This window comes from Plecotus auritus (genome assembly GCF_963455305.1).
Source record: "Plecotus auritus genome assembly, chromosome: 3".
Taxonomy (NCBI): Eukaryota; Metazoa; Chordata; class Mammalia; order Chiroptera; family Vespertilionidae; genus Plecotus; species Plecotus auritus.
The window spans coordinates 123,596,754-123,623,531 of record NC_137772.1 but is presented as its reverse complement, the minus strand read 5'-3'; the positions used below and the strand labels follow the sequence as shown (position 1 = coordinate 123,623,531).

Genomic DNA, 26,778 nt, shown 5'->3' with positions numbered 1-26,778 from the left:
TACAACTGCAACACCAATTGGAACCTTGAGGTTCTAGCTCTGCTGATGGGTCAGTTACTACTTCTAGAGTCTGTTCCTTTATGTTATTTAAATATGGCAAAGTGGCCCTGGCCAGTGTGGCTCTCAGTTGAGCATCGTCCAATGTCCTACACACCCAATGTTTCTCTCATTGATGTTTCTCTCTTTCCCTTCCTCTCTAAAATAAAAAAAAATTTAAAATAGAGTGAAATTTCTCATTACATTGTAGACATCATCAAAATAAGGCTCAAGAAAAGTCTGTAGAAAATAAAAATCAGATACTAAATGATGTTTGAATGTGGAACTCCATCTGAAAACAATGGAAGTCTCTATATAAAACTTAAATCCCTTCCAGATTCATTGTAAGAAGTGTGTGTGTGCGCTTACCCAACCAACTCCTTTGGATTCGCTTGAATTGTAGAGTAACTGACATCCCCTTTCCGCCTGGGCTGGGGAAAGTGTGCCTGGATAACGGGCAGCAGTCTGCACTAGTGTGTCCATCATAATTCTAGATTTTATACTCTTCTCTCAAGCCCTCATCTCACCCAAATCACTGTTTGGCTAACAAGAGACTATATTATTATAGAAATGTTAGTGGAAAACTTGAAGACATGCTTGTGAGTTAACATTAAAGATGGCACACTAAATTTTGGCTGATCGCTTCTCTTTCTAGAAGAATAAAGGCTGGCACACACAATACTGATTTTACTGAAGAATGTAATAAAGTAAATTGAAGGGAAGAAAGAAAAACAGTAGAAAGATAAAGAACAGGAAAATACTCCAAAATTATGAATAGAAATAATTTAAAGGAAGTATTCTACAGCAGATGAACTTTTTAATTTCTTTTCACATTAAACATTGTTTACCACAATCAGCTAACAGAAATTACTGTAACAAAGGTCAAGATGACATAAAACTAAGGATAAATGTTTGTTATGAGAAAACCTCATTTAATGTGAATGATAATGTGAGATACTATGTTTTTCATGACAGGATAAGATACAACTTATCTTGAAGAGAAAGCAAATAGTTCAGATCAAGGAGACATGCTGAGGTTTAATGGTGAAGGAAAGCTTAGCCTTGTCCAGAACACTTAAAGTCTAGGATAATTTATGTCAAAGAGGTGTGATAGATACCAAGCGCTGGGCAGAGTCACAGGCCCACAATTCAGGCTTTATTTATATTACTGGGTCTATGCAGCTTTCACCTTTTGGTAAGTGAGCTGTTGTTTTGACAGAGGGACCTTCAGTAGTAGCCGTGGCTATGACTAATCATATTTCAGACATCAGGCAGTCCAAGGACTATTTAAAGAGATAAGTGAGTATTTTCATGAATATACTATTAAGGCATGTATATTTTTGGTGTTTTCAGTATATAATTTTACTGTTATTTTTTATTTTTTCATTTGCACAACAATGATATTACATATTAAGTGACATAATTTTTTTTTCTAATAAACAAGTTTATCCATTTTGCAAACTTTAAATTGAGGTCTTGTGAGAGGGAAATGTATAACGTGGGAGCACACAGAAAAATATATTAAAAACCAGTAGAGAATATTTTTAACCATCATAAAAATTCAATCACAATTAGCTGATAGTTTTTAACTATGGAAAAACAGAAAAGTAAATAGAATTAAACTAGGTATTAAAAATAATTACCAGTAGTTTGTTTTACAAAAGAAGAACCATACATGACTAAATTGCCCAATTAAGTAATTAACAGATTCTTCTTTAGTCAACACTAACAGAACTCACATTTGAGCTAGTCAACAAAGCATATAAATATTTAACATCTCTTGAATATAACATTTTAGTGATAACAGAGACTACATAATTCTAACCATTATTTTGACTGTGCGCAAATTAACCAGGTTAAATATCAAAGATACACTGTAAATAACTCCCAAAACTAACAACAGAATAGTAATTAAACAAATTTTTAAAGATTAAGAAATAAAAGTAGAAGACAAATGTAACATGAATGACATCACTTAAACATTAACCTAATCAAGACCTTTTAGAATGACCACCGAAATGCACGATACTTTTTTATTTAGTTTACAGAAAGAATCTCTAAGTACAGGTTGCAGAAAAAAATGTTTAGTGCTATTTACATTCATTTTTAAAACTCTGCTCTATACAAATTTAATTCTATCAGTATGAACAATATTTTCGTAGACCTACTGCATATAAAGCCTTTTCATCAATGCAGTAACAATGAATAAAATAATCTGATTATCTTTAAACAAGCTGACAATCTGAAACCCTTTACACTTAATGTTTGTAAGGACCGTGGACACTTAAATTTAAGTACAGAACATGTCAGCCTGCAACTTCATTTTATAAAGGCTAAAGTTATTAATATGGATTATTGTTCTATATACTACACGCCAATCTATATTTAAGTTCTATAGTTAGGTATTTTATAAGTTTTTTATTAAATATAATCTACACATATTTGTAATTTCATCTAGGAAGAAAATTTCTCCCCAGTGAAAAAATATAAAATCTTTTATATTTTTACAGGTTTAGATGAAACTAGCTCATGCTTTAGTGCTGTGCAAATTGTTTTTAGCATATCCATTTTTAAATTATTGATTTAAAACAAAATAATTGACTTTAATACAATTGCAAGCACTGATACCAAATGCAAACTACATAAAGAAACAAGTCAGTTATTATGGAGAATTTTTAAATTTTAAGAATTCATCTGAACTCTCTAATGAGTAAGTCTGACACTGGACACAATTATAGATGAGCAAAAATTATGCAAAAATTCCATCTACTGATATTCAAATACATAAAATTGAACAGTAAATGAGGTTTTCTAATATTTCTGCCCAATCACAAAAGTCTATGAGTGATTAGAATTTTCCCCTCCACATTAAGGCTAGGAAGCACACTCATCCCTTTTGTGCTATGTGAACTAGCACTCGGTTATTTATGACTGAAGAGTGTGAAAGGAAAACAATTTGCTCATCAGCTCTCCACTGAGTGCTTCAAACACCAGGCACATTTATTTCTTCACTTGCTGCGGTGAAGATCGTCACACCCAGTTTAGTGTCCGTGCCAGTTCAGCCACCACGGCTGACTTGGGTAGAATTCACCCATTTTAGTTTCTTTTCCATTTTTTCCCTCTCCAGTTGGCCCAGTAATTAACTACATTAACTGCTGAGTGTTTTCCAGTGTGGAATTGTATACATGAGTATTTCTAGGTACCATAAACTACACTATAAATTCTGCTGATGAAAAAAATGATGTCAAACTTTTTTAGTGCAAACTGTATTTGGAACAGTTGATTTGTTAGTTCTGGTGATAAAATTTTTGTGGCAGCAGAAAGGTTTTTGCTATGAAAAGTAACTTGGTTAACTTTTCCCTTGGAGATTGACTGCATTCAAAAACCAGTATTTTAAAACTGCTCAACATAAACAAAAATACTAGGAATAGAAAATCATAGTGAAAAATGTTCTCGGTTCTTTTTACTTTCATGAGAGAAGATGACAGTGTTCATGTGATCACTCAGTTCCATGGCTTTACAGGCAGACTTTCTAAGGGTTTCTGAAGCAATGTTGGGTCTCTTCTGTCCCAGCAGCATGAAAGACAAGGACGACATCACATCACATTTAGCAGACAGTGTTTACAAGATTACACAACAATTACTCTCTCCAGTCTTCTCACGATTCCTCTGACCTGGAGAAAATGAAGAAAAGCCCTGTTTATAATAACACTTGTGGGAAGAAAGGCACCCAACCCAAGAATTATAATAGTGTTTTTTTAATGTATGCATTTTTTTGCAATTAAAAAGCTATAATAAATGCTTTTAATTTTAGTCTATTTCCAGAATGTCTGGTTATTTGCTCAACACATTCTATTTATAAACTATGAAAACTTCCTTTCCCTAAGAATTCTTGTTCAAGAAAAACTGAACCTTTTTTTAAATAAATATATTTTTATTGATTTCAGAGAGGAAGGGAGAGGGATGGAGAGATAGAAACATCAATGATGAGAGAAAACCATTGATTGGCTGCCGCCTGCATGCCCCCCAGTGGGGGACTGAGCCCGCCACCCAGGCATGTGCCCTTGGTCAGAATCGAACCCGGGACCCTTCAGTCTGCAGGCCGATGCTCTATCCACTGAACCAAACCAGCTAGGGCAAAACTGAGCCATTTCTGAATGCTTGTCTCTGTGGCTCAAGTGAGACCCTTCTCCAGTGCCTGGCTTACCTTGAGAGTTTGGCTCTGGCAATGTCTCTCTGGCCACCAAATGCATCACTGTTGTTTTGCCAAAAGGAAGTTTTAATGCTGTGTGAAAGTAGAAGACAATTTGTTACATATTCATCAACTTATCGAAATCACTAATCAGAACTGAAACCATTTAACACATTTTTTGTTTTTTTGTATGACTTCCTCAACAGGTTAAACTGTGTCCTGGATAGAATATCTCTTAAAAAATGAAATTAGGTTAATATTATCGAAAATCATTTTTACAATTCAGAAGTTCAGATATGGCCATTAGCTTGATACATAAACCACACTGTTTAAGGAAGGCGATAAAAGAAAATGTATAACTGGTTAATATTGGAAATTACCTGTAGAAGAGAGAAGAAAAGGAATAAAAAAAAATATTTTGAAAGGTAGTGACTTGGTGATCTAGAAACAATGCACCAGGGACAAGGTTACAGGGACAATGCACCAACCACAAGGAACAACGTCTCACGGACAAGCTAAATTGGCATTTAAGAGCAAGGCTCAGAATTGAGGTTCAAGATGGTAGAGTAGGGAGATCCTAAGCTCACCTCCTCGCCCTGATATCAAAACTACAACAATATAAAGAATAGCTATTTTTGAGAATGACCTGAAGACTAACAACAGATTTTCTACAACTACAGATATAAAGAAAAAAAAAGCCACATTAAGATGGGTGGGAGGGGCAGAGACTCATTATAGTCAGGACCTACCCTACCCCCACTTGCAGTGTGGTGACCCGCAAGTGGAAGGGATATCACAATTATCCTGAAGAGGGAGGGGTCCTAGCCCCAGCCTATAGGACCTGCACCAGGAAGAGGAGCCCACATAAAATATGAAAACCAGTGGGGCTTACGCCTAGGAGAGTCAAAGGGCTGTAGGAAATGAGCACAAAGGTAGCAATTTGAAAAGTACGTGGGCCATATGTGAAGGTGATACCCTGACTAATTTGAGGGCATGTGCTGGAGGGATAGGGATCTACTGAAACTTTCTCCAGGGACAAGAGTGCTGGTGAGCACCAATTCCCCCCTTTTAAATTCTCCTTCCACCTAGCTGGTCTGACGCTGGCAGGCGTCATTTCTGACATTCTCCTTTAACCTTGCTAAGAATGTTCATTCCACTCTGGTGTGTCCCTGAAGACTCATATAGCTGCCCACCTTCCAAAGGGACTCCTGCCCTGCTACATCTGGTGAACAGCCTCAGTCAGCATCAGCACAGTGCAGTGTGTCTCCAGTAGTCGAAGCTGGGCCTTGAAGCCATTCACACCAAAAAACTGCCCTGCACACCAGCATGACCACAACACTTGTGGCCAGGCCACAGCCAGATGGCCCAGGGACCAGCCTCGCCTGCCAGTGGGTCCTTAGCAGTTGGGGACCAACCATAATCGAAGGCCACACTAGTCCACATCTCTGGAGCATCTGGCTCTGGTGACAAGAAAGGATTCCACCTCTGGGCCCCACAGTACACCTTCTTAATAAGGTCACTTTTTCAAGGCCAGGAGATGTAACTCATCTACCTAATGCATAGAAACAGACAAAATGAAGAGACAAAAGCATATGATACAAACAAACAAAAAGGACATTACCCCAGAAACAGAACTAAACTAAAAGGAAGCTATATACTAAAGAGTTCAAAGTAACAATCATAAAGATGCGCATCAAACTCTGCATATAAGTATAGAACTTCAACAAAGAGATAAAAATGATAAAAAAAAAAAACCTATCAGAACTGAAGACTATATCAACTGAAATGAAAAATATACTGAAGGGAATCAACAGCAGATCAGATGATGCAGAAGAATGTATCAAAAATCAGGATAGTGGAAATCACCCAACTGGGAGATTAAAAAAAAGAAGAATTAAAAAGAATAAGGATGGCATAAGGGACACCTGGGACAACATCAAGCATATTAACATTTACACTATATGAATCTCAGAAGGAGGGAAGAGAAAGGGACAGAAAACCTATCTGAAGAAACAATGGCTGAACATCCCTAACCTTGTGAAGGAAATGACATCCAAGTCCAGGAAGTACAGAGAGTTTCAAACAAGATGAACCCAGAGACTCACATCAAGACATCTCATAAATGAAATGTTAAAAAAGTTAAAGATAGCCCAGCCAGTATGGCTCTGTGGTTGAGTGTCGATTTATGAACCAGGAGGCCATGGTTCGATTCACAGTCAGGGAACATGCTGGGGTTGTGGGCTCGATCCCCAGTATGGGGCCTGCAGGAGGCAGCTGATCAATGAGTCTCTCTCATCACTCATGTTTCTATCTCTCTCTCCCTCTCATTTCCTCTCTGAAATCAATAGAAATATATATATATATATATATATATATATATATATATATATATATATATATATTTAATGTTAAAGATAAAGAGACTCTTAAAAGCAGCAAGAGAAACATAGTTACCTACAAGGAAGCTCTCCTAAGACTTACAGCTGATTTTTCAACGGAAAATTTGCAGGTCAGAAGGGGTGGCATGATATATTAAACATGATAAAAGGGAAAACCCTACAACTAAGAATACTCTACCAGGTAAGGTTATCATTTGGAATTGAAGGAGAAATAGTTTCTCAGACAAGCAAAAGCTAAAGGAGTTTATCACCACTAAACTAGCATTGTAAGAAATGTTAAAGAGAATTCTTTAAGTTTGAAAAGAAAAGACCAAAACTAGAAATAAGAAAATATATAAAAGAAAGAAAATCTCACTCATAAGGGCAAACGTGTAATAAAGGTAGTAGATGAACCACTTATAACGCAAGTATGAAAACAAAATGGTAATGAGTACCTACCTACCAATAATTACTTTAAATGTAAATGGACTAAGTGCTCCATTCAAAAGATATAGGGTGGGTGAATGGATAAAAAAAAGATGCACACATATGCTACCTATAAGAGACTCACTTCAGATCTAAAGATACACACAAACTGAAAGTAGATGGAAAAAGATATTCTATGTAAACGGAAATGAAAAGAAAGCTGGGTAGCTTTACTTAAAAAAATAAACACTGTAATAAAACACAAGGTTACGACATAATAATAAAGAGATCATCCAGCTAGAGAAAGTAACACAAAAATCTATGCATCTGACATAGGAGCATCTAAATATATACAGCAAAAATTAACAGACATAACGAGAGAGATTGGCAGTAATACAATTAATAGTAGAGGACTAAAACATCCTACTTTCATCAATGGACAGATCATCCAGACAAAATCAACAAGGAAACATTAGACTACATGGGCTTAATAGATATATACGGAACATTCCATTCCCAAACAGTAGAATACACATTCTTTTTAAATGAACATGAACATTCTCCAGGATAGATAAAATGTTAGCCCATAAAACATGTCAATAAATTTAAAAAGACTGAAATCGTATCAGGCATCTTTTCTGACCACAATGACATGAAACCAGAAATTAATTGTAAGAGGAAAACTGGAAAGAACATATGTGAAGACCGAACATCATGCTACCAAAAAACCAATGGATCAATGAAAAAATCAAAGAGGAAATTAAAAAACATCTTGAGACAAATGAAAATGGAAATGTTACAAAATCTATGGGATACAACAAATGCCATTCTAAGGATAAAGTTTACAGCAATATAGGCCTACCTCAAGAAACAAGAAAAATCTCAAGTAATCTAATCTTATACTAAAGGAAGTAGAAAAAGAAGCAAACAAAGCCCTACGTTAGTAGAAGGAAGGAATAAGACCAGAGCAAAAGTAAATGAAATTGAAGTTGGAGACCTCACTCTCTGTGATTTCAAACTATACTACAAAGCTATAGTAATCTAAATTGTATTGTATTGGCACAAAAACAGATATATAGGTCATGCAACAGAATAAAGAGCACAGAAAGAAAACTATGCTTATATAGTCAATTAAATTTACAACAAAGGAGGCAAGAATATACAATGGGGAAAAGTCTTCAATAAGTGGTGGTGGGAAAACTGGATAGCTACAAGAAAAAGAATTAAACAGGACCACTTTGTTACACTATATAAAAAAATCAACACAAAATGGATTAAAGACTTGATTTAAGAACTGAAACCATAAAACTCTTAGAAGAAAACACAGGCAGTCAACTCTTTGACATTGGTCTTAGAAATACATTTTTGGACATGTCTCCTTAGGCAAGGGCATCAAAATGAAAAAATAAATAAATGGGGTTATATTAAATAAAAAGCTTTTGCACAGCAAAGGTAACTATGAACAAAATAAAAATGCAACCTACTGAATGGGAGAAAATATTTGCAAATGATATGCCTAATAAGGAGTTAACATCCCAAATATATAAAAAACTTATAAACTCAGCATAAAAAAACAAGTAATCCATTTTAAAAATGGGCAGAAAACCTGAGAAGGCACTTTTCCAAAGAAGACACAAGATGGCGAACAAACAAGTGAAAAGATGCTCAACATCACTAAATATCAGGGAAATGCAAATAAAAACCATAATGAGGTATCATCACACACCTTGTCAGAATGGCTGTCATCAAAAAGACAAGAAATAACAAGTGTTGGCGAGGATGTGGATAAAAGGGGACCCTTAGTGTACTGTTGGTGGGACTGTAAATTGGTGTAGCCACTATGAAAAACAGTATAGGGTTACATAAAACATCTAGTTTCATGGTACATTCCTTTGTTATTCAGTGTATAGAATTAGAAGATCCTGCATATCTAACTTCTAGACTTATTTCCAACATTGTGACCTCTGAGTTCTAACATCCCAAACTACTTGCTCTTCATTAATTACAAACTGGAGGCAGGCTTAGGACCATTAGCAAGTATGATCCTCCTGTTTGCTATGTGCCTTTTAAATCCTGCTCTGTTGGATGATATTCAACTTGTGGATTAAGAGTCACAATTATCTTCAATCTTAATATTTCATGTAATCAAGGTGAGTTTCCACCTTATTTAATATTAGTCAGCCATTATTTGGTCTATTCTCTTAACTTTTGAAATTCAAATGAAGCATGATGGCCCATAAATACACATGATAATGGAAAAAGGAGGGCCTTTTTTGGATAATCTCTCAAGCCTGACTTAACATTAAAATGCAAATAAGATGTCATATTATTAAAAATTTCACTAAATGTATTGGGAAAGCCTGACTTAATTTAATATGTACACATGCCCAGCTGTGCATCACTGTCATATCATCTTGTTAACTCTAGTATGCCAAGACCTGAGGTAAAAATCACACCTCTGCCCTAACCGGTTTGGCTCAGTGGATAGAGTGTCGGCCTGTGGACTCAAGGGTCCAAGGTTCAATTCCAGTCAAGGGCATGTACTTTGGTTGCGGGCACATACCCAATAGGGAGTGTGCAGGAGGCAGCTGATCTATGTTTCTCTCTCATCGATGTTTCTAACTCTCTATCCCTCTCCCTTCCTCTCTGTAAAAAATCAATAAAATATATTTTTTAAAAATCACACCTCTGCTACTCACCAACTGTTTGAAAGGAATTGTGTGTTATTGACCTCCCCTCCTTAAGCCTCAATTTCCTCCACCTAAATTGGAAATAGTAATTCTATCACCTGCCCCTTAACAGTTCTATTGATTAAATTAAACAATCCAAGGAAAGTGTTTAGTTCAGGGTTTGGCACAAAGAAAGCAATCAGTATGTGTTACCATGGCCATCATTAACATCAACCTTTTGAGACAGCAAGGAAAATGGATCTCAGGAAACAGGGCAGAGAACTGAGATGGCAATTTAGAGAAATGTTGGACAGGCCTGGAAAGCTGCTGAGAAGCTGGCCATTTGAAGCTAAAACTTGGATTGAGGAGGCTATAGTTTTTCTTCTCCATTTTAATTTTAACTAGAAAGAATAGGTACTGATACTGATAGCATCAAAGAAGCTAAAGGAAGAGGGTACAAGGATTCGAAATGCTTTGTGTTTCCTTCACTGCGGATGCTTCTGCTTTCTGCTATGAAACTGCGCAATATCCAGAACAGAGGTTTTCAACCTTCACATGAACATCACCCAGGACTTCAATTCAGTACAAGATGGGAGATGTGGGAAGGGAGAGAGGACATGCAGAAATCTGTTTGTTAAGAGTATCCAAGGGAGTCTCAAGCTCACCAGCTCATCCACATTTTGGGAAACACTGATCTGGAATGTACTGAACGTCAAACCTGTAGCTGACCTTCTTTATCCCCAATTACTAAGGCTGTTATCACACCTTTTCTTTAGTAGATGGAAATTCTATGTAACTGAGATCAAAAAAAGGGGTTCGGGGCTATGTTTTAAGAAACTTGGTAACAAAAATTTAAACCTGAAACTTATTAAACCACAAAATCTCAACAGTGGCAGAGAATGCCCAGGTCTCCTGGTTTAACATAATGACTGACCCCTCCCCATGGTTGTATTCACCCACTATTTGAATGTCAACAATAACAAGGACCTCACCACTGCTCAAATATTCTTTCTGGTATTGAATAGAAGAAATCTGTCTGCCTTTGACTTCCAGCTGTTGGTCCAAAATCTAAGTCACCGGGCTATAGAGCAAGTCACAAGCTGACGCCTTCCCCACACTTGCCTTTAGAATATGGGAAGACAGTTGCTATGACTCTGTGTGCTGTCTTCTTCATTATCCACATTCAAGGACAAAGAAGACTAAAAAGAAAAGTTGCAACCAAAAAACCAAATAGTTGAATATTACTCAACCTTTATCAAACACCCAGATATACTGACCAACTTGAAAGGTCTAGGTTATGCTCCTATGCTATTTGCCTAAATCACTAAAGCCAGAGATGGTTTATTTTGTTTTTGAAAACACTGACAGCACCACAGTAGGACAATAACAACAGTAAATCAATCTGTTAATTATTCCAAAAAAATTCCCAGAAAATACTGGTAAAAATTTAAGTTGTAATAGGAATGAAATCAATAGTTTGATTTTAACACAAATTCCACAATCTTTAATTCCATAGTTGGAACTGTGGGGCACAACAAAAAGATAAAGAATTCAAGTTGGTGGGAAATTGCTCACATAGATCAATACTCAAAGGGAAACAGAGTCTCAAGATTTACTTACGTAGTCAATAGATTAACTTCACTCAACATTTACCCATCACCAGTACAAGAGCTTATGTGAGACACAGACACTCAAAAAGAAACTAAAACATGGCCCCATCCTTAATGAATGTCCAATACAGCCAGGGAGCTAATAGTCAATTCTTACACTAAGAGTTGGTCCATGTAATTACACAAAGCTATTAAAAGAACTACAAGCCAAAAAAACTGTATTTGAAATAACAGATATCTCTTAGTAGGTAGCAGCAACCCTTAGACCAGTTATTACACTGCCACTGAAACGTGGTTATTTGTGAAAATATATCCTGAAATGTTCTACCTACTTGATATTATTATACTCATCATTTGCACTTATTTACTCCAGCTCTGATCACACAGTATTTTAATAGTGGATTTTATCTGTTTCTATGTATTTCTAGAGCACCTTAAAGGAAGAGATTCTATCTTATTTACCCTTTACTGATATATCTTCAATTGGTTAGCACAGTTTTGGCACATAGGAATAAGTATATGCTGAAGGAATGAATGAAAATATTCTACCTTCAAGGAAAAACAAATTAAACATTTGATGTTAGTTTTAGAGAAAAAAGTAAGATTGTAATTTAAACAAAGATATATTAAAGTAGATCAGCGGTCGCCAACCTTTCGGACCTCCACGGACCATTGGTTGGCGACCATTAAAGATCATTCATTTGCCTACAAATTTCTAATCATCATAATACTTTTGAAATACATGTACTAAAAACAAAACTAACCCTGATGATGGTAGAAAATGTACCCATAAGGGGGCACCATTGAGCTACATATCCCCAATCACATGTAAAGAGTAGTAATTGCTAACAAGTGTTAACTAAGTGCCAAACACTGTTCTAAAAGCTTCGCACTAAAATTTAGCCCTCCCAAACCTAGGAGGCAGGTGCTATGGCTATTCCACTTTACTATGCGGAAACTGGGACACAAAGCAGTTAAGTCAGTTGCCAAGGTTACACAGCCGGTGAGCAGCGGAGCCAGGGTGCAACGTGGACTGTCTGGCTCTAAAATCTGCTCTTTCAGCCACTATATGACACTGTCTCTCTAATGTGACTCATTATTCTTGAATGAATGGCCATTACATCAAAGTCAAACTGAAAACATTCCTTCATCATTATATTTGAAAACCAATTATAAATGTTTCCTAGTTTGTCTGGCTTTAACTTTAAATATTACATTTAAATTATATTATCCAGAAGTAAATAAAATAAATAGGTATGGACAGAGTTTATTTCACAAGGTAGTAAACACTATAATGCTAAAATTAAATTTAACAGAATGCAAAATATAAAGAAGTGGACATAAAAAACTAGGCAGAATTCACATTAAGTTTGAAGTTAAAACTTTTTAGTAAAATCAGACATTAGCATTAAACAAACAAATGGATAATGCTGCCATGAGACAGACATTAAATCCCATTACAAAGGCAAATATTACCTCCTAATGTGACATTTCCATGTAGAAATCGTCCTTGATAAATAAGTCGTAGGATATTTGGGCTGCTGACCTGCTCTTCTTCCCAGTCTGAAAAAAACCAGTGAACTTGTTAAGTATTTCAACGCAAAATTAAAATACTACTGCATTATTCTAAACTTCTGATCAAATCAAATAGGATACATCAAGGAAGACACTTGGAGCTTCCACTTCAGTAAAAGCAGGCACTATTCATGCAATCAATGCGGTCTCAGTTCTTGCTAGTTCTTTGCCTTAAATAGTCAGAGCTGCAGAAAGACTAGTTTTTGCTTTTTAAGAACACTAATATGTGCCAAAATAGAGTCCTAAAGTTTAAAAATTAAAAATAAAAAACAAGCTGCAAAAAATCTAATCCCAGGTGAAGAGAAACATCATTTGAAAATTAATTTCAATTACCAGTAATTAACAGAGGATATTTTAATATTCTAATATTTGTACCTGTTAAAATATATGAGGCTAGACACAATATGTTTCACACAGATTTTGAAAAGAATTAATATATTGCTATAGAGAATAACAAAAAAATTATATCTCACTAAAACTGGAAAACAAAAATTTTAAAAGAGAATCACAAAAAAATTTGTGTTTACTTTTGGACAATGGTGACTTAATACTTTATTGTCTTTTTTAAACCATCCTATCTAATAAAGAGGGAATATGCTAATTGACCATCACTCCGTCACAAAGATGGTTGCACCAACAGCTGAAGCCAAGTTTCCAAAAGGAGCCTTAAGGAGCAATCCGCAGGGACCTGAGGCTATGCCCTCCCCCGCCCCTGTAGGGCTTCACAGGGGACCTCAGGCTGCGCCCCCGACCCGGCAGGGCTTGACAGGGGACCTCAGGCCACGCCCCCTGCCCTGGCGTCAGGATGGGGGACCTCAGGCCACGCTCCCTGCCCTGGCACCAGGCCAGGGGACCTGAGGCCATGCCCCCTGCCTGGTGGGGCTTGACGGGGGACCTCAAGCTGCGCTTCCCATCCTAATGCTGGGCTAGGGGACCTCAAGCTGCTCCCCCTGCCCCAGCGCCAGGCTGGGGGACCTCAGGCCATACCCCCCACCAGGTGGGGCTTGACAGGGGACTTCAGGCCATGCCCCCCACCCCGGCACCAGGCCGGGGGACCTCAGACCCCCCCCCCCCCACCCAGAGGGGCTTGACAGAAGACCTCAAGGTGCACCCCCAGTGCTGAGTCGGGGGAACTCAGGCCACGCCCCCCACCCCAGCACCAGGCTGGGGAACCTCAGACCACACCTCCTGCCCCAGCACCAGGCCAGGGGACCTGAGGCTGTGCCCCTCTGCCTGGCTGAGCTTGACAGGGGACCTCAGACCACACACCCCACCCGGCGGGGCTTGACAGGGGACCTCAGGCCTCGCCCCCTGCCCTGGCGCCAGGCCAGGGGACCTGAGGCCACGCCCCCCCGCTCGGCGGGGCTTGATGGGGGACCTCAAGGTGCGCTTCCCGTCCTGGTGCTGGGCTAGGGGACCTCAGGCTGCTCCCCCCTGCCCCAGCACCAGGCCGGGGAACCTCAGGCTGTGCCCCCTCACCAGGTGGGGCTTGACAGGGGACTTCAGGCTGCACCCCCAACCCCGGCACCAGGCCGGGGGACCTCGGGCCGCACCCCCCGCCCCAGCACCGGGCCAGGGGACCTGAGGCTGCACCCCCCTGCCTGATGGGGCTTGACAGGGGACCTCAGGCTGTGCTCCCCACCCAGCGGGGATTGCCGGGGACCTCAAGGTGCACTCCCAGTGCTGGGTCGGGGGAACTCAGGCCACGCCCTGTGCCCAGCAGGGCTTGAGGCTGCACCCCCCCGCCCCCCCCCCCCGCCGGCAGGGCTTGATGGGGGACCTCAAGGCACGCTCCCTGCCCCGGTCTGGGCTGGGAGACCTCAGGCCACGCCCCCCATCCTAGAGCCAGGCCAGGGGACCTGAGACTACGTCCTCTGCCCAGCAGGGCTTGGCAAGGGTGGGACTGGCCAGGTCTGGATCTAGCCCAATGGGGGCGGGGGCCGGCTGGGTCGGGGTATCATGCGGTTTTGAGGCACATGTGGGTAGGCGGGGACTTGACTCTGGGTCCCGTGGTGCACCCCAGACTCTGACAGGAGGAAGGTTTTCATATACATTTTACTAATTTTCTTTCACCTCTGACACTTCAAGGGCAAATAGCAATATTAAATTATTTCCTCTAATTAATCCCCTTTTAATGTGCACGAATTTCATGCACTGGGCCACTAGTTTGATAAATATTACAGAAGACACAATTTTAATTCACTTTACCCAAAATACTTAAGAGAAACTTAAAAAAAACAAACAGACCCCATATATTAGAAGGTATGATGAAAGGTAGGAAAGTGCATAAAGGAAGTCAAAAGCCGAAACTGGTTTGGCTCAGTGGATAGAGCATCGGTCTGCGGACTGAGGGGTCCCGGGTTCGATTCCGGTCAAGGGCATGTACCTTGGTTGCGGGCACATCCCCAGTGGGAGGTGTGCAGGAGGCAGCTGATCGATGTTTCTAGCTCTCTATCCCTCTCCCTTCCTCTCTGTAAAGTATCAATAAAATATATTTTAAAAAAAGAAAGTCAAAAGACAAACTGGTGGGCAGGATGAATAACAGAATAGTTCATTTTAGTGTGTAACTTATGAAACACTACTCTGTTAACATGATGGTGTAAGGACACTGGCATGTGATAGGCTATAGGGTTAGTAATTTTCTCTAGCTTGTGGATATAATTAAGCTCTGATTTTGACAGAGATGAGATTTCCATCATTATCTTTCTCAACAATTCTAGTATGATGTGTTTGTTTCTTACAGAAGCTCCTATTATCAGATGATAACTCTCAACACATACACTAGTTTAAAATATCCCCAAGAGCCTAGCCAGTGAGGTTCAGTGATTGAGTGTCAACCTATGCACCAGGAGGTCACTGGTTGACTCCGGTCAGGGTATATTCCTGGGATGCAGGTTTGATCCCCAGTAGGGGGCATGTAGGAGGCAGCTTATCAATGATTCTCTCATCACTAATGTTTCTATCTCTCTCTCCCTCCTCCCTTCTCTCTGAAATCAATAAAGTTATCTTTTTTAAAAAATCCTGAAGAGGAAGTGATAGCAGAGAATGGGGCTAAATAGAGCACTTTCTTTTTGCCAATTTTGTGTGTGTATGCAAAATAATGAATATGAATTTGATAAAACCAGTGCCTCTCAGTGACTCAGCACAACAAACTGGGTAGTGAAAAAATGAATGTAATTTCTCCCGCCTTCCTTTCCCCTCTCTCTCCCCCTTCCCCTAGACTCCTCCAGCCTTTCTTCCTGTTCCTCTTCCCTCCCCCTGGCATGCCTTCACTCCTTCTGACTCTAGAGTTCCTAGATTCCCTCCTCTTCTAGAAGAAAGGTCAAATAAGCCTTGAACACTTTTGTATGGATTATTCTGAATCCATCACACCCAAAATTATGGTTTATTAGAATATTTATGGTCAAGATGTGTTTCATAGATATAAAAGACAAATTACAGCAAATGTCCAGTTCACAGGAAAACATATTCTAAAAATATTTAAAGTATTTTTGTGCTGCAGAAACTTAAAGCCACATATTTATCTTTTTGTTTTGTTTTAATATATTTTTATTGTTGATAGTATTACAGATATCTCCCATTTTTTCCCATTCCCAACTCTTCCCAGCCCCTACCCAGGCCCCCTATTTCATTATCTTACACAGAGTGCCCTGATTTCTGCATACACCACTGATTTAATATGCTAACTCCCTTCCCTCTCACAGGATCTGAAATTTAGAGAACTGCAGAAGAACAATGCTTCAAGGAGCAATTTCAGCTATAAAAACATATTTTAGTAAATTGTATTTTGAACCTCTGATTCAGTAACAGCTATGTGTGGCACTATTACAACTATTAACAATATTCCACTACACTGTGTAGGATTATACCAAGAAAATCCAATTCCTTCCAAAAATATATTGTGCAAAGTATTTTCTTGACTGATTTAATTTTTACTACAGTTTTATTACTAGCATCAATAAATATTTACATTTGTTGACTTTTGGTGCATTTATGTAATACAATGTAGAAATGGATTTTTAACAAATATTTTATAGAAAATAAAAATTATTTATTTTTATTCCCTGCATTGACTAAAATTGCTGACTATAACTGACAAACTGAGGAAAGGCTGGGTTCAAAACTTTTGCCCTGAATGGTGTGGCTCAGTTGGTTAGGCATTGTCCCATGCACTGAAAGGTTACTGGTTCGATTCCTGGTCAGGGCACATGCCATGGTTGCAGGCTTGATCTCGGGTAGGGGGCATGTGGGAGGCAGCCAATCTATGTTTTGCTCTCACATAGATGTTTCTCGCTCTCTCCCTCCCCCTTCCTCTTCTAAAAATCAATAAAAAATAAAAAATTTTCAGAAACTTTTTTTGTGTACATACCATAGGATTGATACAATAAATTTCCAATGCTGTAGATGGTTCATTCATTTAGGAAACTATTTATGGCAAAGACCTGCACTTGGGTTGTACCTTTGTTTACCATTAGTCAGTATATTCTAAGGAATTAAAACTAATTTTAATATCCAAGTCAAACAATTATGAAGGTAAAAGTATTTCTTTTAGCTCAAATTACAATGTTGCCCTCAAAAAATTTTTGAGACTGACGACTCGTTTTTTTGTCTTGTGGGATCTTTTCTATAATATCCATATATGTCATCTTTACCCTCCTTTCCCTCCAAAATCACAAAAGTAATGTTGTGTCATACTTATGAAAACATCACTACTAAACAAGTATTTTAAAAATGCTTTTCATACTGACAGCTATCTTTCCTGCCTGGTTCCTGGCAATGAAGAAATTTCAATATCCCATGAGCCCCAAGTTTAGCCCACTTCATCTTTTCTGAAATTCCTTCTTACCTATAACCTTTAGCTTCAGTAGCTCCCTGATTCAGGACTAACACTGACTTGAACCTTGGTTACCAATGGGAAGAAAGATCTAGTTATTTGAAAGTATTTGTCTCAGTGTTTCTTAAACTCAGATCTATGAATCCAGAAAGACATATTCTTAGGGTCTGAAAGTCCTCTTCAAGAATTTTTAAATTGTGTGTTCATTTTAATGATAATCTGGAAGAAATATTCTATATAATTCAAATAATCACTTTATAACCAAGTATACAGCCTTGGGATTTTAAAGCCATGTATGTGTTTAAGTTCATGATTGAACGGGTGCCAAGTAGGACTTCTTTAATTGCCAAGGGGCTAACAACGAAAGAACAGAGGCTGGCTTAATACATAATCAATCAATTGTTGCTGAGTGAAGGCTGAATGACAATTTGGAACACGGTGTGAATGAAGGTTTTGTGGTGACTGGGTCCTCATTCCCCAAGCAAGAACACATGCACGCCAACTCAACGGTACCATACTTACTGTGCAAGACTTAAGTTGGTTTTTGTAAAAATACATCATAGGGCACAACAATGTTGTTAATTTGAATATTATTGGTTTTAGAGTTAAGTCTGCATTTTCCTTGTGGATCTATTTTACTTAAGTATATGAGTTAATAAGGATAAAGAGTTTTAACTGTGTTTCATGTTTCTATCTTTAAAAATAAACATTGTGATAAAAATAATTTAAGTCAGAACTAAGGAATCTATAAGGATTTTCTTCCTGTACAGGAATTCCATATAATGTTTAAGGTTGAGAGACACTGATATAATTTAGTCATTTGTATATACTGTGTTCTTTGTTGAAACAAGTCTTGTCCTTTAAAAGCCCAAATTGCTTTGGCTAGTAAAATTAAGTGAAATCAGCTGAAACAGTCATATCACTATGGTACATGCCACAAAAGGATCTAAGAGAACATGGGGAAAGTTCAAAGGAAGAACATAAGCTAAAGACTCACATTAGGAAGGCAAGATCGAGTCTTATTACACAGAAAACCAGAGAAAGGAAAGAATGACACTCCCCAATTTTGGTGTCATGGATACTAATTTAAATATGCAAAGCACAAATGGACTTAATACCTTCTTGACCTTGTAAGTAGTTCAGAAAACATATGAAGTGACATGAATTAGAAATTAACTTTGTGTCAAACTCAATTTTAAATAGGCTATGTATAGAATAGACCAAAGAGAAAGTATTATAATCTGTTAAGGTAGTTTTTCTTTCCCTTTACGTTGTGTCTCAGCATAAATGGGTTTACTTATATGAAAGTGTATGTTTGCTACATTGTGTTTAACTTTTAAAAATAGTTTTGATTTACATCAAGCAGTTCTAAGTAAAAAACAGGGACTTGGCATTATGGCTCCTTTACCATTTTGTAGTGAGGTAGCTGAAGAGCAGAATAGGGAAGGTGGTCCCTTTTACCTTTGACCCTTATGCCCTTAATTAGTTTGTTCTTTTCTCTCTTATATATTTAAAACTTTTTCAAAATGTTTGTGAAATAAGGTAAGGGCATGGAGAAGTAAAATTATTCAATCTCAATAGGAAAAACACCACTCACCCATTGGCCAATTGTCATACACATGCTTGGCAATGTCAGAAGCAGAGTCATTCGGAGAAAACAGGAACTCTTTTGTCTTTCCGCTTACCAAGATGAGGCGCAAATTGATCTGAAAGAAGACAATGATGCTCTTAATATAAACCTTGAAATTTTAAAGTAATAAAATGACTCAGTTTTTTTATTTCAATCACATTCTAAATTATTATCAATTTCTCATTTTTATTTACCTTAAGCTCTGCAAACATTTTTTTAGAGAATGGGAATTTGATATATAATTATTTATATACTACAGGCCTGGTGCACAAAATTCATGCACGGGGGGGGGGGGTGTGTGTCCCTCAGTCCAACCTGCACCCTCTCCAATCTGGGACCCCTCGAGGGATGTCCGGCTGCCCGCTTTGGCCTGATCCGGTAACGGGCAGTCGGACATTCCTCTCACAATCCAGGACTGCTGGCTCGCAAATGCTTGCCTGCCTGCCTTCCTGATTGCCCCTAACAACTTCTGCCTGACAGCCTGATCACCCCCTAACTGCTCCCCTGCCAGCCTGATTGATGCCTAACTGCTCCCCTGCCAGCCTGATTGCCCCTAACTGCCTTCCCCTGCAGGCCTGGTCACCCCTAACTGCCCTCCCCTGCAGGCCAAGTCACCCTTAACTGCCCTCCCCTGCAGGCCTGGTCCCATCCAACTGCCCTCCCCTGCAGGCCTGGTCCCCCGCAACTGCTCTCCCCTGCAGGCCGGGGTCCCCGGCAACTGCCCTCCCCTGTAGGCCTGGTCCCCCCCAACTACTCTCCCCTGCAGGCCTGGGTCCCCCCCACTGCCCTTCCCTGCAGGCCCAGTTGCCCCCAACTTCCCTCCTTTGCTGGCCTGGACACCCCTAACTGCCCTCCCCTGCTGGGCAACCTCCCTTGCAGGCCTGGTCCCTCCCAACTGCCCTCCCCTGCAGGCTTGATCGCCCCCAACTGCCCTCCCTTGCAGGCCTGGTCCTTCCCAACTGCCCTCCCTTGCAGGCTTGATCGCCCCCAACTGCCCTCCCTGGCAGTCCTGGTCCCTCCCAACTGCCCTCCCCTGCTGGCCTGATCTCCCACAACTGCCCTCCCCTGCCGGCCTGATCTCCCACAACTGCCCTCCCCTGCCGGCCATCTTGTGTCCACATGGGGGTGGCCATCTTTGACCACATGGGGGCAGCCATCTTGTGTGTTGGAGTGACCGTCAATTTGCATATTATTCTTTTATTAGATAGGATTAGCATTAAACAAAAGGCCATGTTACTTAGAAAAATAACAATTTTATTACGTGTAATAAAATATACATAGGATACAAAAATATTCAGTAATGACCAATTTGTTCCTATCAATCACACTTTATATTTGAATTAATAGAAATGGAATGATGTAAACCTACTGCCTTCATTTCCTCATGAATAACTCTTATCCTTAATTCCCTATAAACAAGTGTCTATTGAAGCCACACTACTGAACTGTATTTTTTTCCCAAACTATAAGAGAACATTTATTTGGTAAATCACAGAGGTAGAAAAAGTAATTCCTAGAATAAATAGGCTTAGGAAACACACCATAGATGTAAAAGAAGGGCCCTTGGAACTTGGGAGTGAGGAAAGGAGGAAGGGAGAGTGCACTGGGTCCTCCCATGTAGGGAGTGGCTATAGGGTTAAGCCTAGGACTGACCTGTTGGCAAAGTCACAAACAAGTCCCAGCTTAGAGGGAATAGCCCTCTTAGCATAATTAAGCTTGACCTTATGACGCCCCCTGGATCCTTCCTGGGTAGCTAATGGGCTATGGGAGGTGCAGCAAGTGCTGCCAAAACAAGTGAAATTCACAAGAACATTGTAACTATGGTGACCACTACCTTGTTTACCTCTGACTGTAAAATAAAGAATCAGCTTGCCGTCTGGATCTTTTCTCTGTGGCCTTAGCCAGGCACGAGAGATCCACCTAGACCAGGGGTGGGCAAACTTTTTGACTCGAGGGCCACAATGGGTTCTTAAACTGGACCGGAGGGCCGGAACAAAAGCATGGATGGAGTGTTTGTGTGAACTAATATAAATTCAAAGTAAACATCATTACATAAAAGGGTACGGTCTTTTTTTTTTATTTCAATAGTTTTATTCATTTCAAACTGTGCTCTGATACTGTGCTCTCCAGGGGCGTGTCTCCCTACATCACCACGATAACGTGTCTACGCATTCCCAGGGTGATGTCGGGAGACGCGTCCGCGGGCATTACAAGGAGCCTCTGGAAGATTGAGAGGTTGTTCCTTCTACTGAATGGGCGGATATAAATCCACCCACTCAGAAGAAGGAGCTGCGGCCGAGTTTCCCAACGTTGCCATGTTAACACTGCTGCTGGTGAAGGAGCGGAGGGGAGAGCAAGAGAACCCTCTGCTCTTTCGGCTCCACGGGCTGGATAGAACAGCCGAACGGGCCGGATCCGGCCCGCGGGCCGTAGTTTGCCCATGGCTGACCTAGACCCAGCTTATTCTCTTTGTCTGTCTTTTCTTCAATCCTTCACTGCCCTCCCTCAGACTCGCCGAACCCTTGGCTGTGCTGGCACAGCACACTCCATCCTACTGAACTGTATTCTTAAAGGCCATGTATGATAACTTAATAAAAAAAAAATCTAATAGCTTCTTCTCATTTCTCATCTTCCTTAATCTCTCTACAACATTTGACAAGTTTAATTCCTTCCTTCTTGAAAATCTTTCCTTGTTAGGTTTCTATAATTCCCTAAGTGTGTTTTATGGAGCACTAGCCTCTATGAAGTATTTTGGGGAAGAAGAGGGTTCAGCAAACGAATAAATCTGCAAACCATAACTTCATATATTTCCCTCTTGGAGATTTGCTGTGTATGTTAACATACTAAAAATCAGGTAATTCTTGCAATGAACTAATTTAACAGAGTTGTAGAATTTAACCACAGAACCAATTTTCTTTCCTACTAGTGGCCTGGTGCACGGAATTTGTGAAGGGGGGGGGTGTCCCTCAGCCCAGCCTGCACCCTCTCCAATCTGGGACCCCTCGGGGGATGTCCGACTCCCTCTCGCAATCCAGGACTGCTGGCTCCTAACTGCTCACCTACCTGCTTGCCTGATCGCCCCTAACCACTTTGCCTGCCAGCCTGATCAACCCCAACTGCCCCCCTGCCAGACTGATCGCCCCCAACTCCCCACCCCTCTGTTGGCCTGCTCGTCCCCAACTGCCCCTACTGCCGGCCTGCTCGCCCTCAACTGCCCCTGCTGGCCTGCTTGCCCCCAACTGCCCCTACTGCCGGCCTGCTCGCCCTCAACTGCCCCTGCTGGCCTGCTCACCCTCAACTGCCCCCCCTGCTGGCCTGCTCGCCCCCAACTGCCTCTGCCTCAGCCCCGCCACCATGGCTTTGTCCAGACGGTCTCCCAGTCTAATTAGCATATTACTCTTCTATTAGTACAGATATGCCTTGTTACCACACTATAGATCTAATGTTTGATAAAACATACTCTGGGAAATACTATACCTGTTTCTTTGATTCTCTCTTTTAGTTGTTTTTTTCCTCTTGTACTACAAATATGGGCTTCCAAATTTCCCTCATCAATTGTTACTTTCCCCTACAGTTTATCCTTGAAAGAGCTCATCATCTATGCCCAAGGCTTCAACTATTACCTATTTGGAACATTCCCAAACTCATTCTTAATGAACACCACTTTTATTCCTCCAACTGCCAGCTGACCATTTCTAACTGGATAGCCTGTTCTCCCCTCAAAATCGGTATGTTTGAATTTGAACTTTTTCTTCCTAAATAATAGGTAACCCTCCTGACTTACTATTTTTGCTAAATTCTCCTGGTTTCCCAGTCATGCAGGCTTGGAAGCTCAGAGTCATAATTTACTCAGCCCCCTTTACTCATCTCCTCTTCATCACTTACTAAATTCTTTAAAATCCCCTCTTCTGCCTCTCTCATCCCCAATCCATTCTGCACATTGCCAAACACTTTCAACGGTTTAAAATTCTGTCAGTGTGCCACAGGTAGTTAACAAAGTACTTTCTAGGAAGACACAGTTAATTGTACAACCTTATGAGATAGGTACTGCTATCTCCATGTTGTTGATGGCAAACTGGGACACTAAGGTTAAGTAACTTCTGAAAATCACGTAGTTCATAATCCAAACTTCTCAGCCCAATCCAACTACTAGTATTTCCCTACCCAAATTTCTAAACCATCCAAATTGATATATTCATTATAAATGAATATATTTATATCCTGGCAAGAATCACAAGAATGATTTTCCTCACTGAAGTTCCAATGCCTTCTTTGAAGCCTATGTGACCACTCTGGCCTACACTGCTCATTCCTCCCTCAGAGTTCCTATCCAATCACAGGTGAGGATCAGGGAGACCCTATGTGCTATGTTTGCCTGGGACATTTCTGATTTATACTTGCTTTCTCACTATTATGAACAGGGCCCTCAAAAGTATTTCAATCTAGACAATATATTATAAGGCCATTCTACACATATTATAACATTTTATTGAAGCAACGGACAGTTTACGTATGTTTCTTAACTCTGCAATTTTAATAATGTTCCTTGATGGTGGAAAATCAATCTTAAGACTCCTTAATAGTTCTCTTCTTTCAGAAATTGTTAACTTATATCAAACAGCACAGTCTCTTGCATGTGTGGCTATAGACTGGTTTTGGAAATGACGTGCCTTTGGCTGAGTTTTGTTTCCTAATTAAATCCTGCTTTTAAATTAAAAAAAAAAATACCAGTATACATTTTAAATTAATTCATATAGTTAACTTATATAGTTACCCGTGCTTGAAAAATAGCAGGTATTTAATATATTGGAAGATGAATGAATAATGTACCAGAATATTTCAGACTGTAGCCAACATCCCTAAAATATTTCAATAATGTAAAGGTAATAGGATACTTTAAGCAAACGAGGAAGTGAATCTACCAACAATCACCAAGATAAAATACACTGTAACATGTTTTACTGTTATACAAAGTGGGTGATGACACATTATTTTCCACACACAACTATCATGGAATACAGGCACTGAAACAGACCACAGGATAATAATGAAAATCAGCTGACCTGAAGAAGGAAAAAAAAAAAGCCACTAAAAAAAATCATCCTATTCTTTACCATACTCTTGTCAGTCCACTCATTATTCAAAAGTGATAGCAAGCTCTCTTAGTTAAGAAGAATACACTCTGTCTGACTATGAAGAAAACAATTGTTTAGGCTGCCTGTGCTCTGCAGTCCTATTCAGCTTGCACAGGCAATCTGCATCAACCTGTGACTAGGGATACTGTCTTTAGTGGTGTCCCAGATAGCTATGACCTCATGTGTTCTTAAGATTGAGGTTCTCATTTATAAATTAATATCTCTTGAATACTCATGAATTCATACTTGAATACAATTGTGTTATATTAATTATTGTTTATTAAAATTTTAAATCCTAATAAATAATTTATCAGCTTACTTAGGATTAGCATGACAAATTATTCAGAGGCAGAGCTCTGTACAAGCAGGAATAAGATGGACAAATGTAACAAATGTATCAGGATCAGTATGTAATATTAAACACAATTACCAGTAAAAGATATCATAAAATCCTGCAACTATGCAGCACATACCATCTAAGCTAAGAATGTTAATTAATATAATCACTGGTGCTATTCATTTTAAGAAAACGCTGAATGCTCATAAAAAGTGGTTACAGAAAGCACAAAAACATTTAGTATTATAATACAGAAAGCAAAGATATGGTTTAAAAGACCAGAAATAAAGAGAACCACAGAGTAGTAAAGTATAAATTAAAACTAAAAGTAAAAATTTGACAAAGAAATCGTTAAGCAGAAAAACAGATGAACTCCTGGGAAAAAGTAAATGACTAACAAACAGCAAAAAGAAGGAATATTTATAAACAGGAAAGATTGTTATGAGCAGATTAGACAATTATCTAAAGACATGGACATGAAAAGAGCAGAATGCATCATCACAAGAGAAACAATTCAGGAAATAAAGAACCGCCACACTGAATTAGAAAATACCACATTACACTTTTTCCAAATTTAGACTTAGCTTTTGAGTTAAAGAAAAATTATCTCAAGTTATAAAGAAACCAGAAAACAGTTGGAAATCCAAGTAAACTTATTCAGGTCAGTTATGTATGACAATCCTCTGATTTGGACTATATGCTGAACAATGTGCTAATTTTTAATCAATGAAATAGCCTACATTTGTTTCTATTAACACAACTGCAACAATATGTGAGGAATTTCAAAAATTGCTGTTATATCTATAATAATTCAGAATAACTAACACCATAAAACAGATATAAAAGTCAGACAAAGGTATGCGTTTCTGGACCTCTCATTAAAAGAATTAGATTTTTATTTTCAAAAAGTATGACTAGAGCATAAAATGCTTTCTTAAGGAATATAGTAAAATTATTTTTCCCCAGTTTCTTCAAAAGCAACTCAACAATGGTAAGGGAATATGTAATAGCTCTATACATACACGCACATGGACATACCAATGTGTATGCTGACCTTTTGTGGCCTAGTTTATTCTTTTGCAGGTGGAAACCCAGGTAAAAGGTTAATTTAATTTAGAGAATCAATAATGATTCTAGAAATTAGTAGAAGATAATGAAGAACATGGATTCTTCAACAAGTGAGGCTGCTAGTGATATGATTTTAAATGGTATTTTGATCACAACTATTTTTCCATAGCCACACAGTTACCAGGTTTTGTTAATGTTTTTCCTTCTGTATCTATTCTCCCCACAACCATATTCATCTGTCAATATCCTAGTTTAGACCCTTATCACTTGTTAAGTAAACCACTAATCGGTTTTTCTTGGGTATTCTGTACCCCTTCCCTCATGCATCTTGCTCTAATCAATCCTGTGCACTATAACTCATCCATGCAAAAAAAATTAACCAGGCACTTATCATGGACCTACTATGTGAATGCTTTAATATTCAAGACCCTACCAAAGCAATAGAAACCAGCAGGTAAACTTCCCATATGTGCTTCTGAGATCATGAAATTGGCTATGCTTCTGATTATGTTTTTTTGCAGCAGTTGTGGGGAAGAACTAATTGCATCCAGGCAGCAATTAAACAAAGGCAGAATTCTACCCAAAGTTACTGTTATGATTATTGCCTATTGGAGCCAATATAGTCTTTTCTTGGCACTCTTAAGTGATAAGACTTGAAACATTCATTTCATATCCCAGTATTCATACTATTCACTCATGAATAAAGTTAATGGTTTTGATAATTTTTATAAGCTTTTATGTGCACAGAACTTAATGCCTTCCAGGAACAACTCTACTATTAATGGCTTTAATATAGCAAATGCTGAATACTTTGGACTCTAACCAATTTTAATATATACTAGTAAGCTTTTATGTCCCAAGGCTTCACATTTGTAAATCCATTGTTTG

General features: G+C 39.1%; 1 protein-coding gene across 2 annotated transcripts in view; it reads right to left on the bottom strand.

Annotated features, from left to right (window-relative positions):
• Positions 1-706: 706 nt before the first annotated feature.
• Positions 707-26,778, bottom strand: part of UBL3 (ubiquitin like 3) — an 82,525-nt gene continuing 56,453 nt past the window's right edge. The window contains exons 2-5 of one of the 2 annotated variants that reach the window (XM_080658939.1): positions 19,318-19,426; positions 12,788-12,874; positions 4,244-4,321; positions 707-3,710 (exon numbers count right to left, since the gene is read on the bottom strand). In XM_080658939.1, coding sequence (XP_080515065.1) covers positions 3,658-3,710; positions 4,244-4,321; positions 12,788-12,874; positions 19,318-19,426 — 327 coding nt within the window. In that variant the 3' untranslated portion in view covers positions 707-3,657. The remainder of the gene's footprint in view (positions 3,711-4,243; positions 4,322-12,787; positions 12,875-19,317; positions 19,427-26,778) is intronic. The other variant, XM_080658940.1, reaches the window with a different exon arrangement.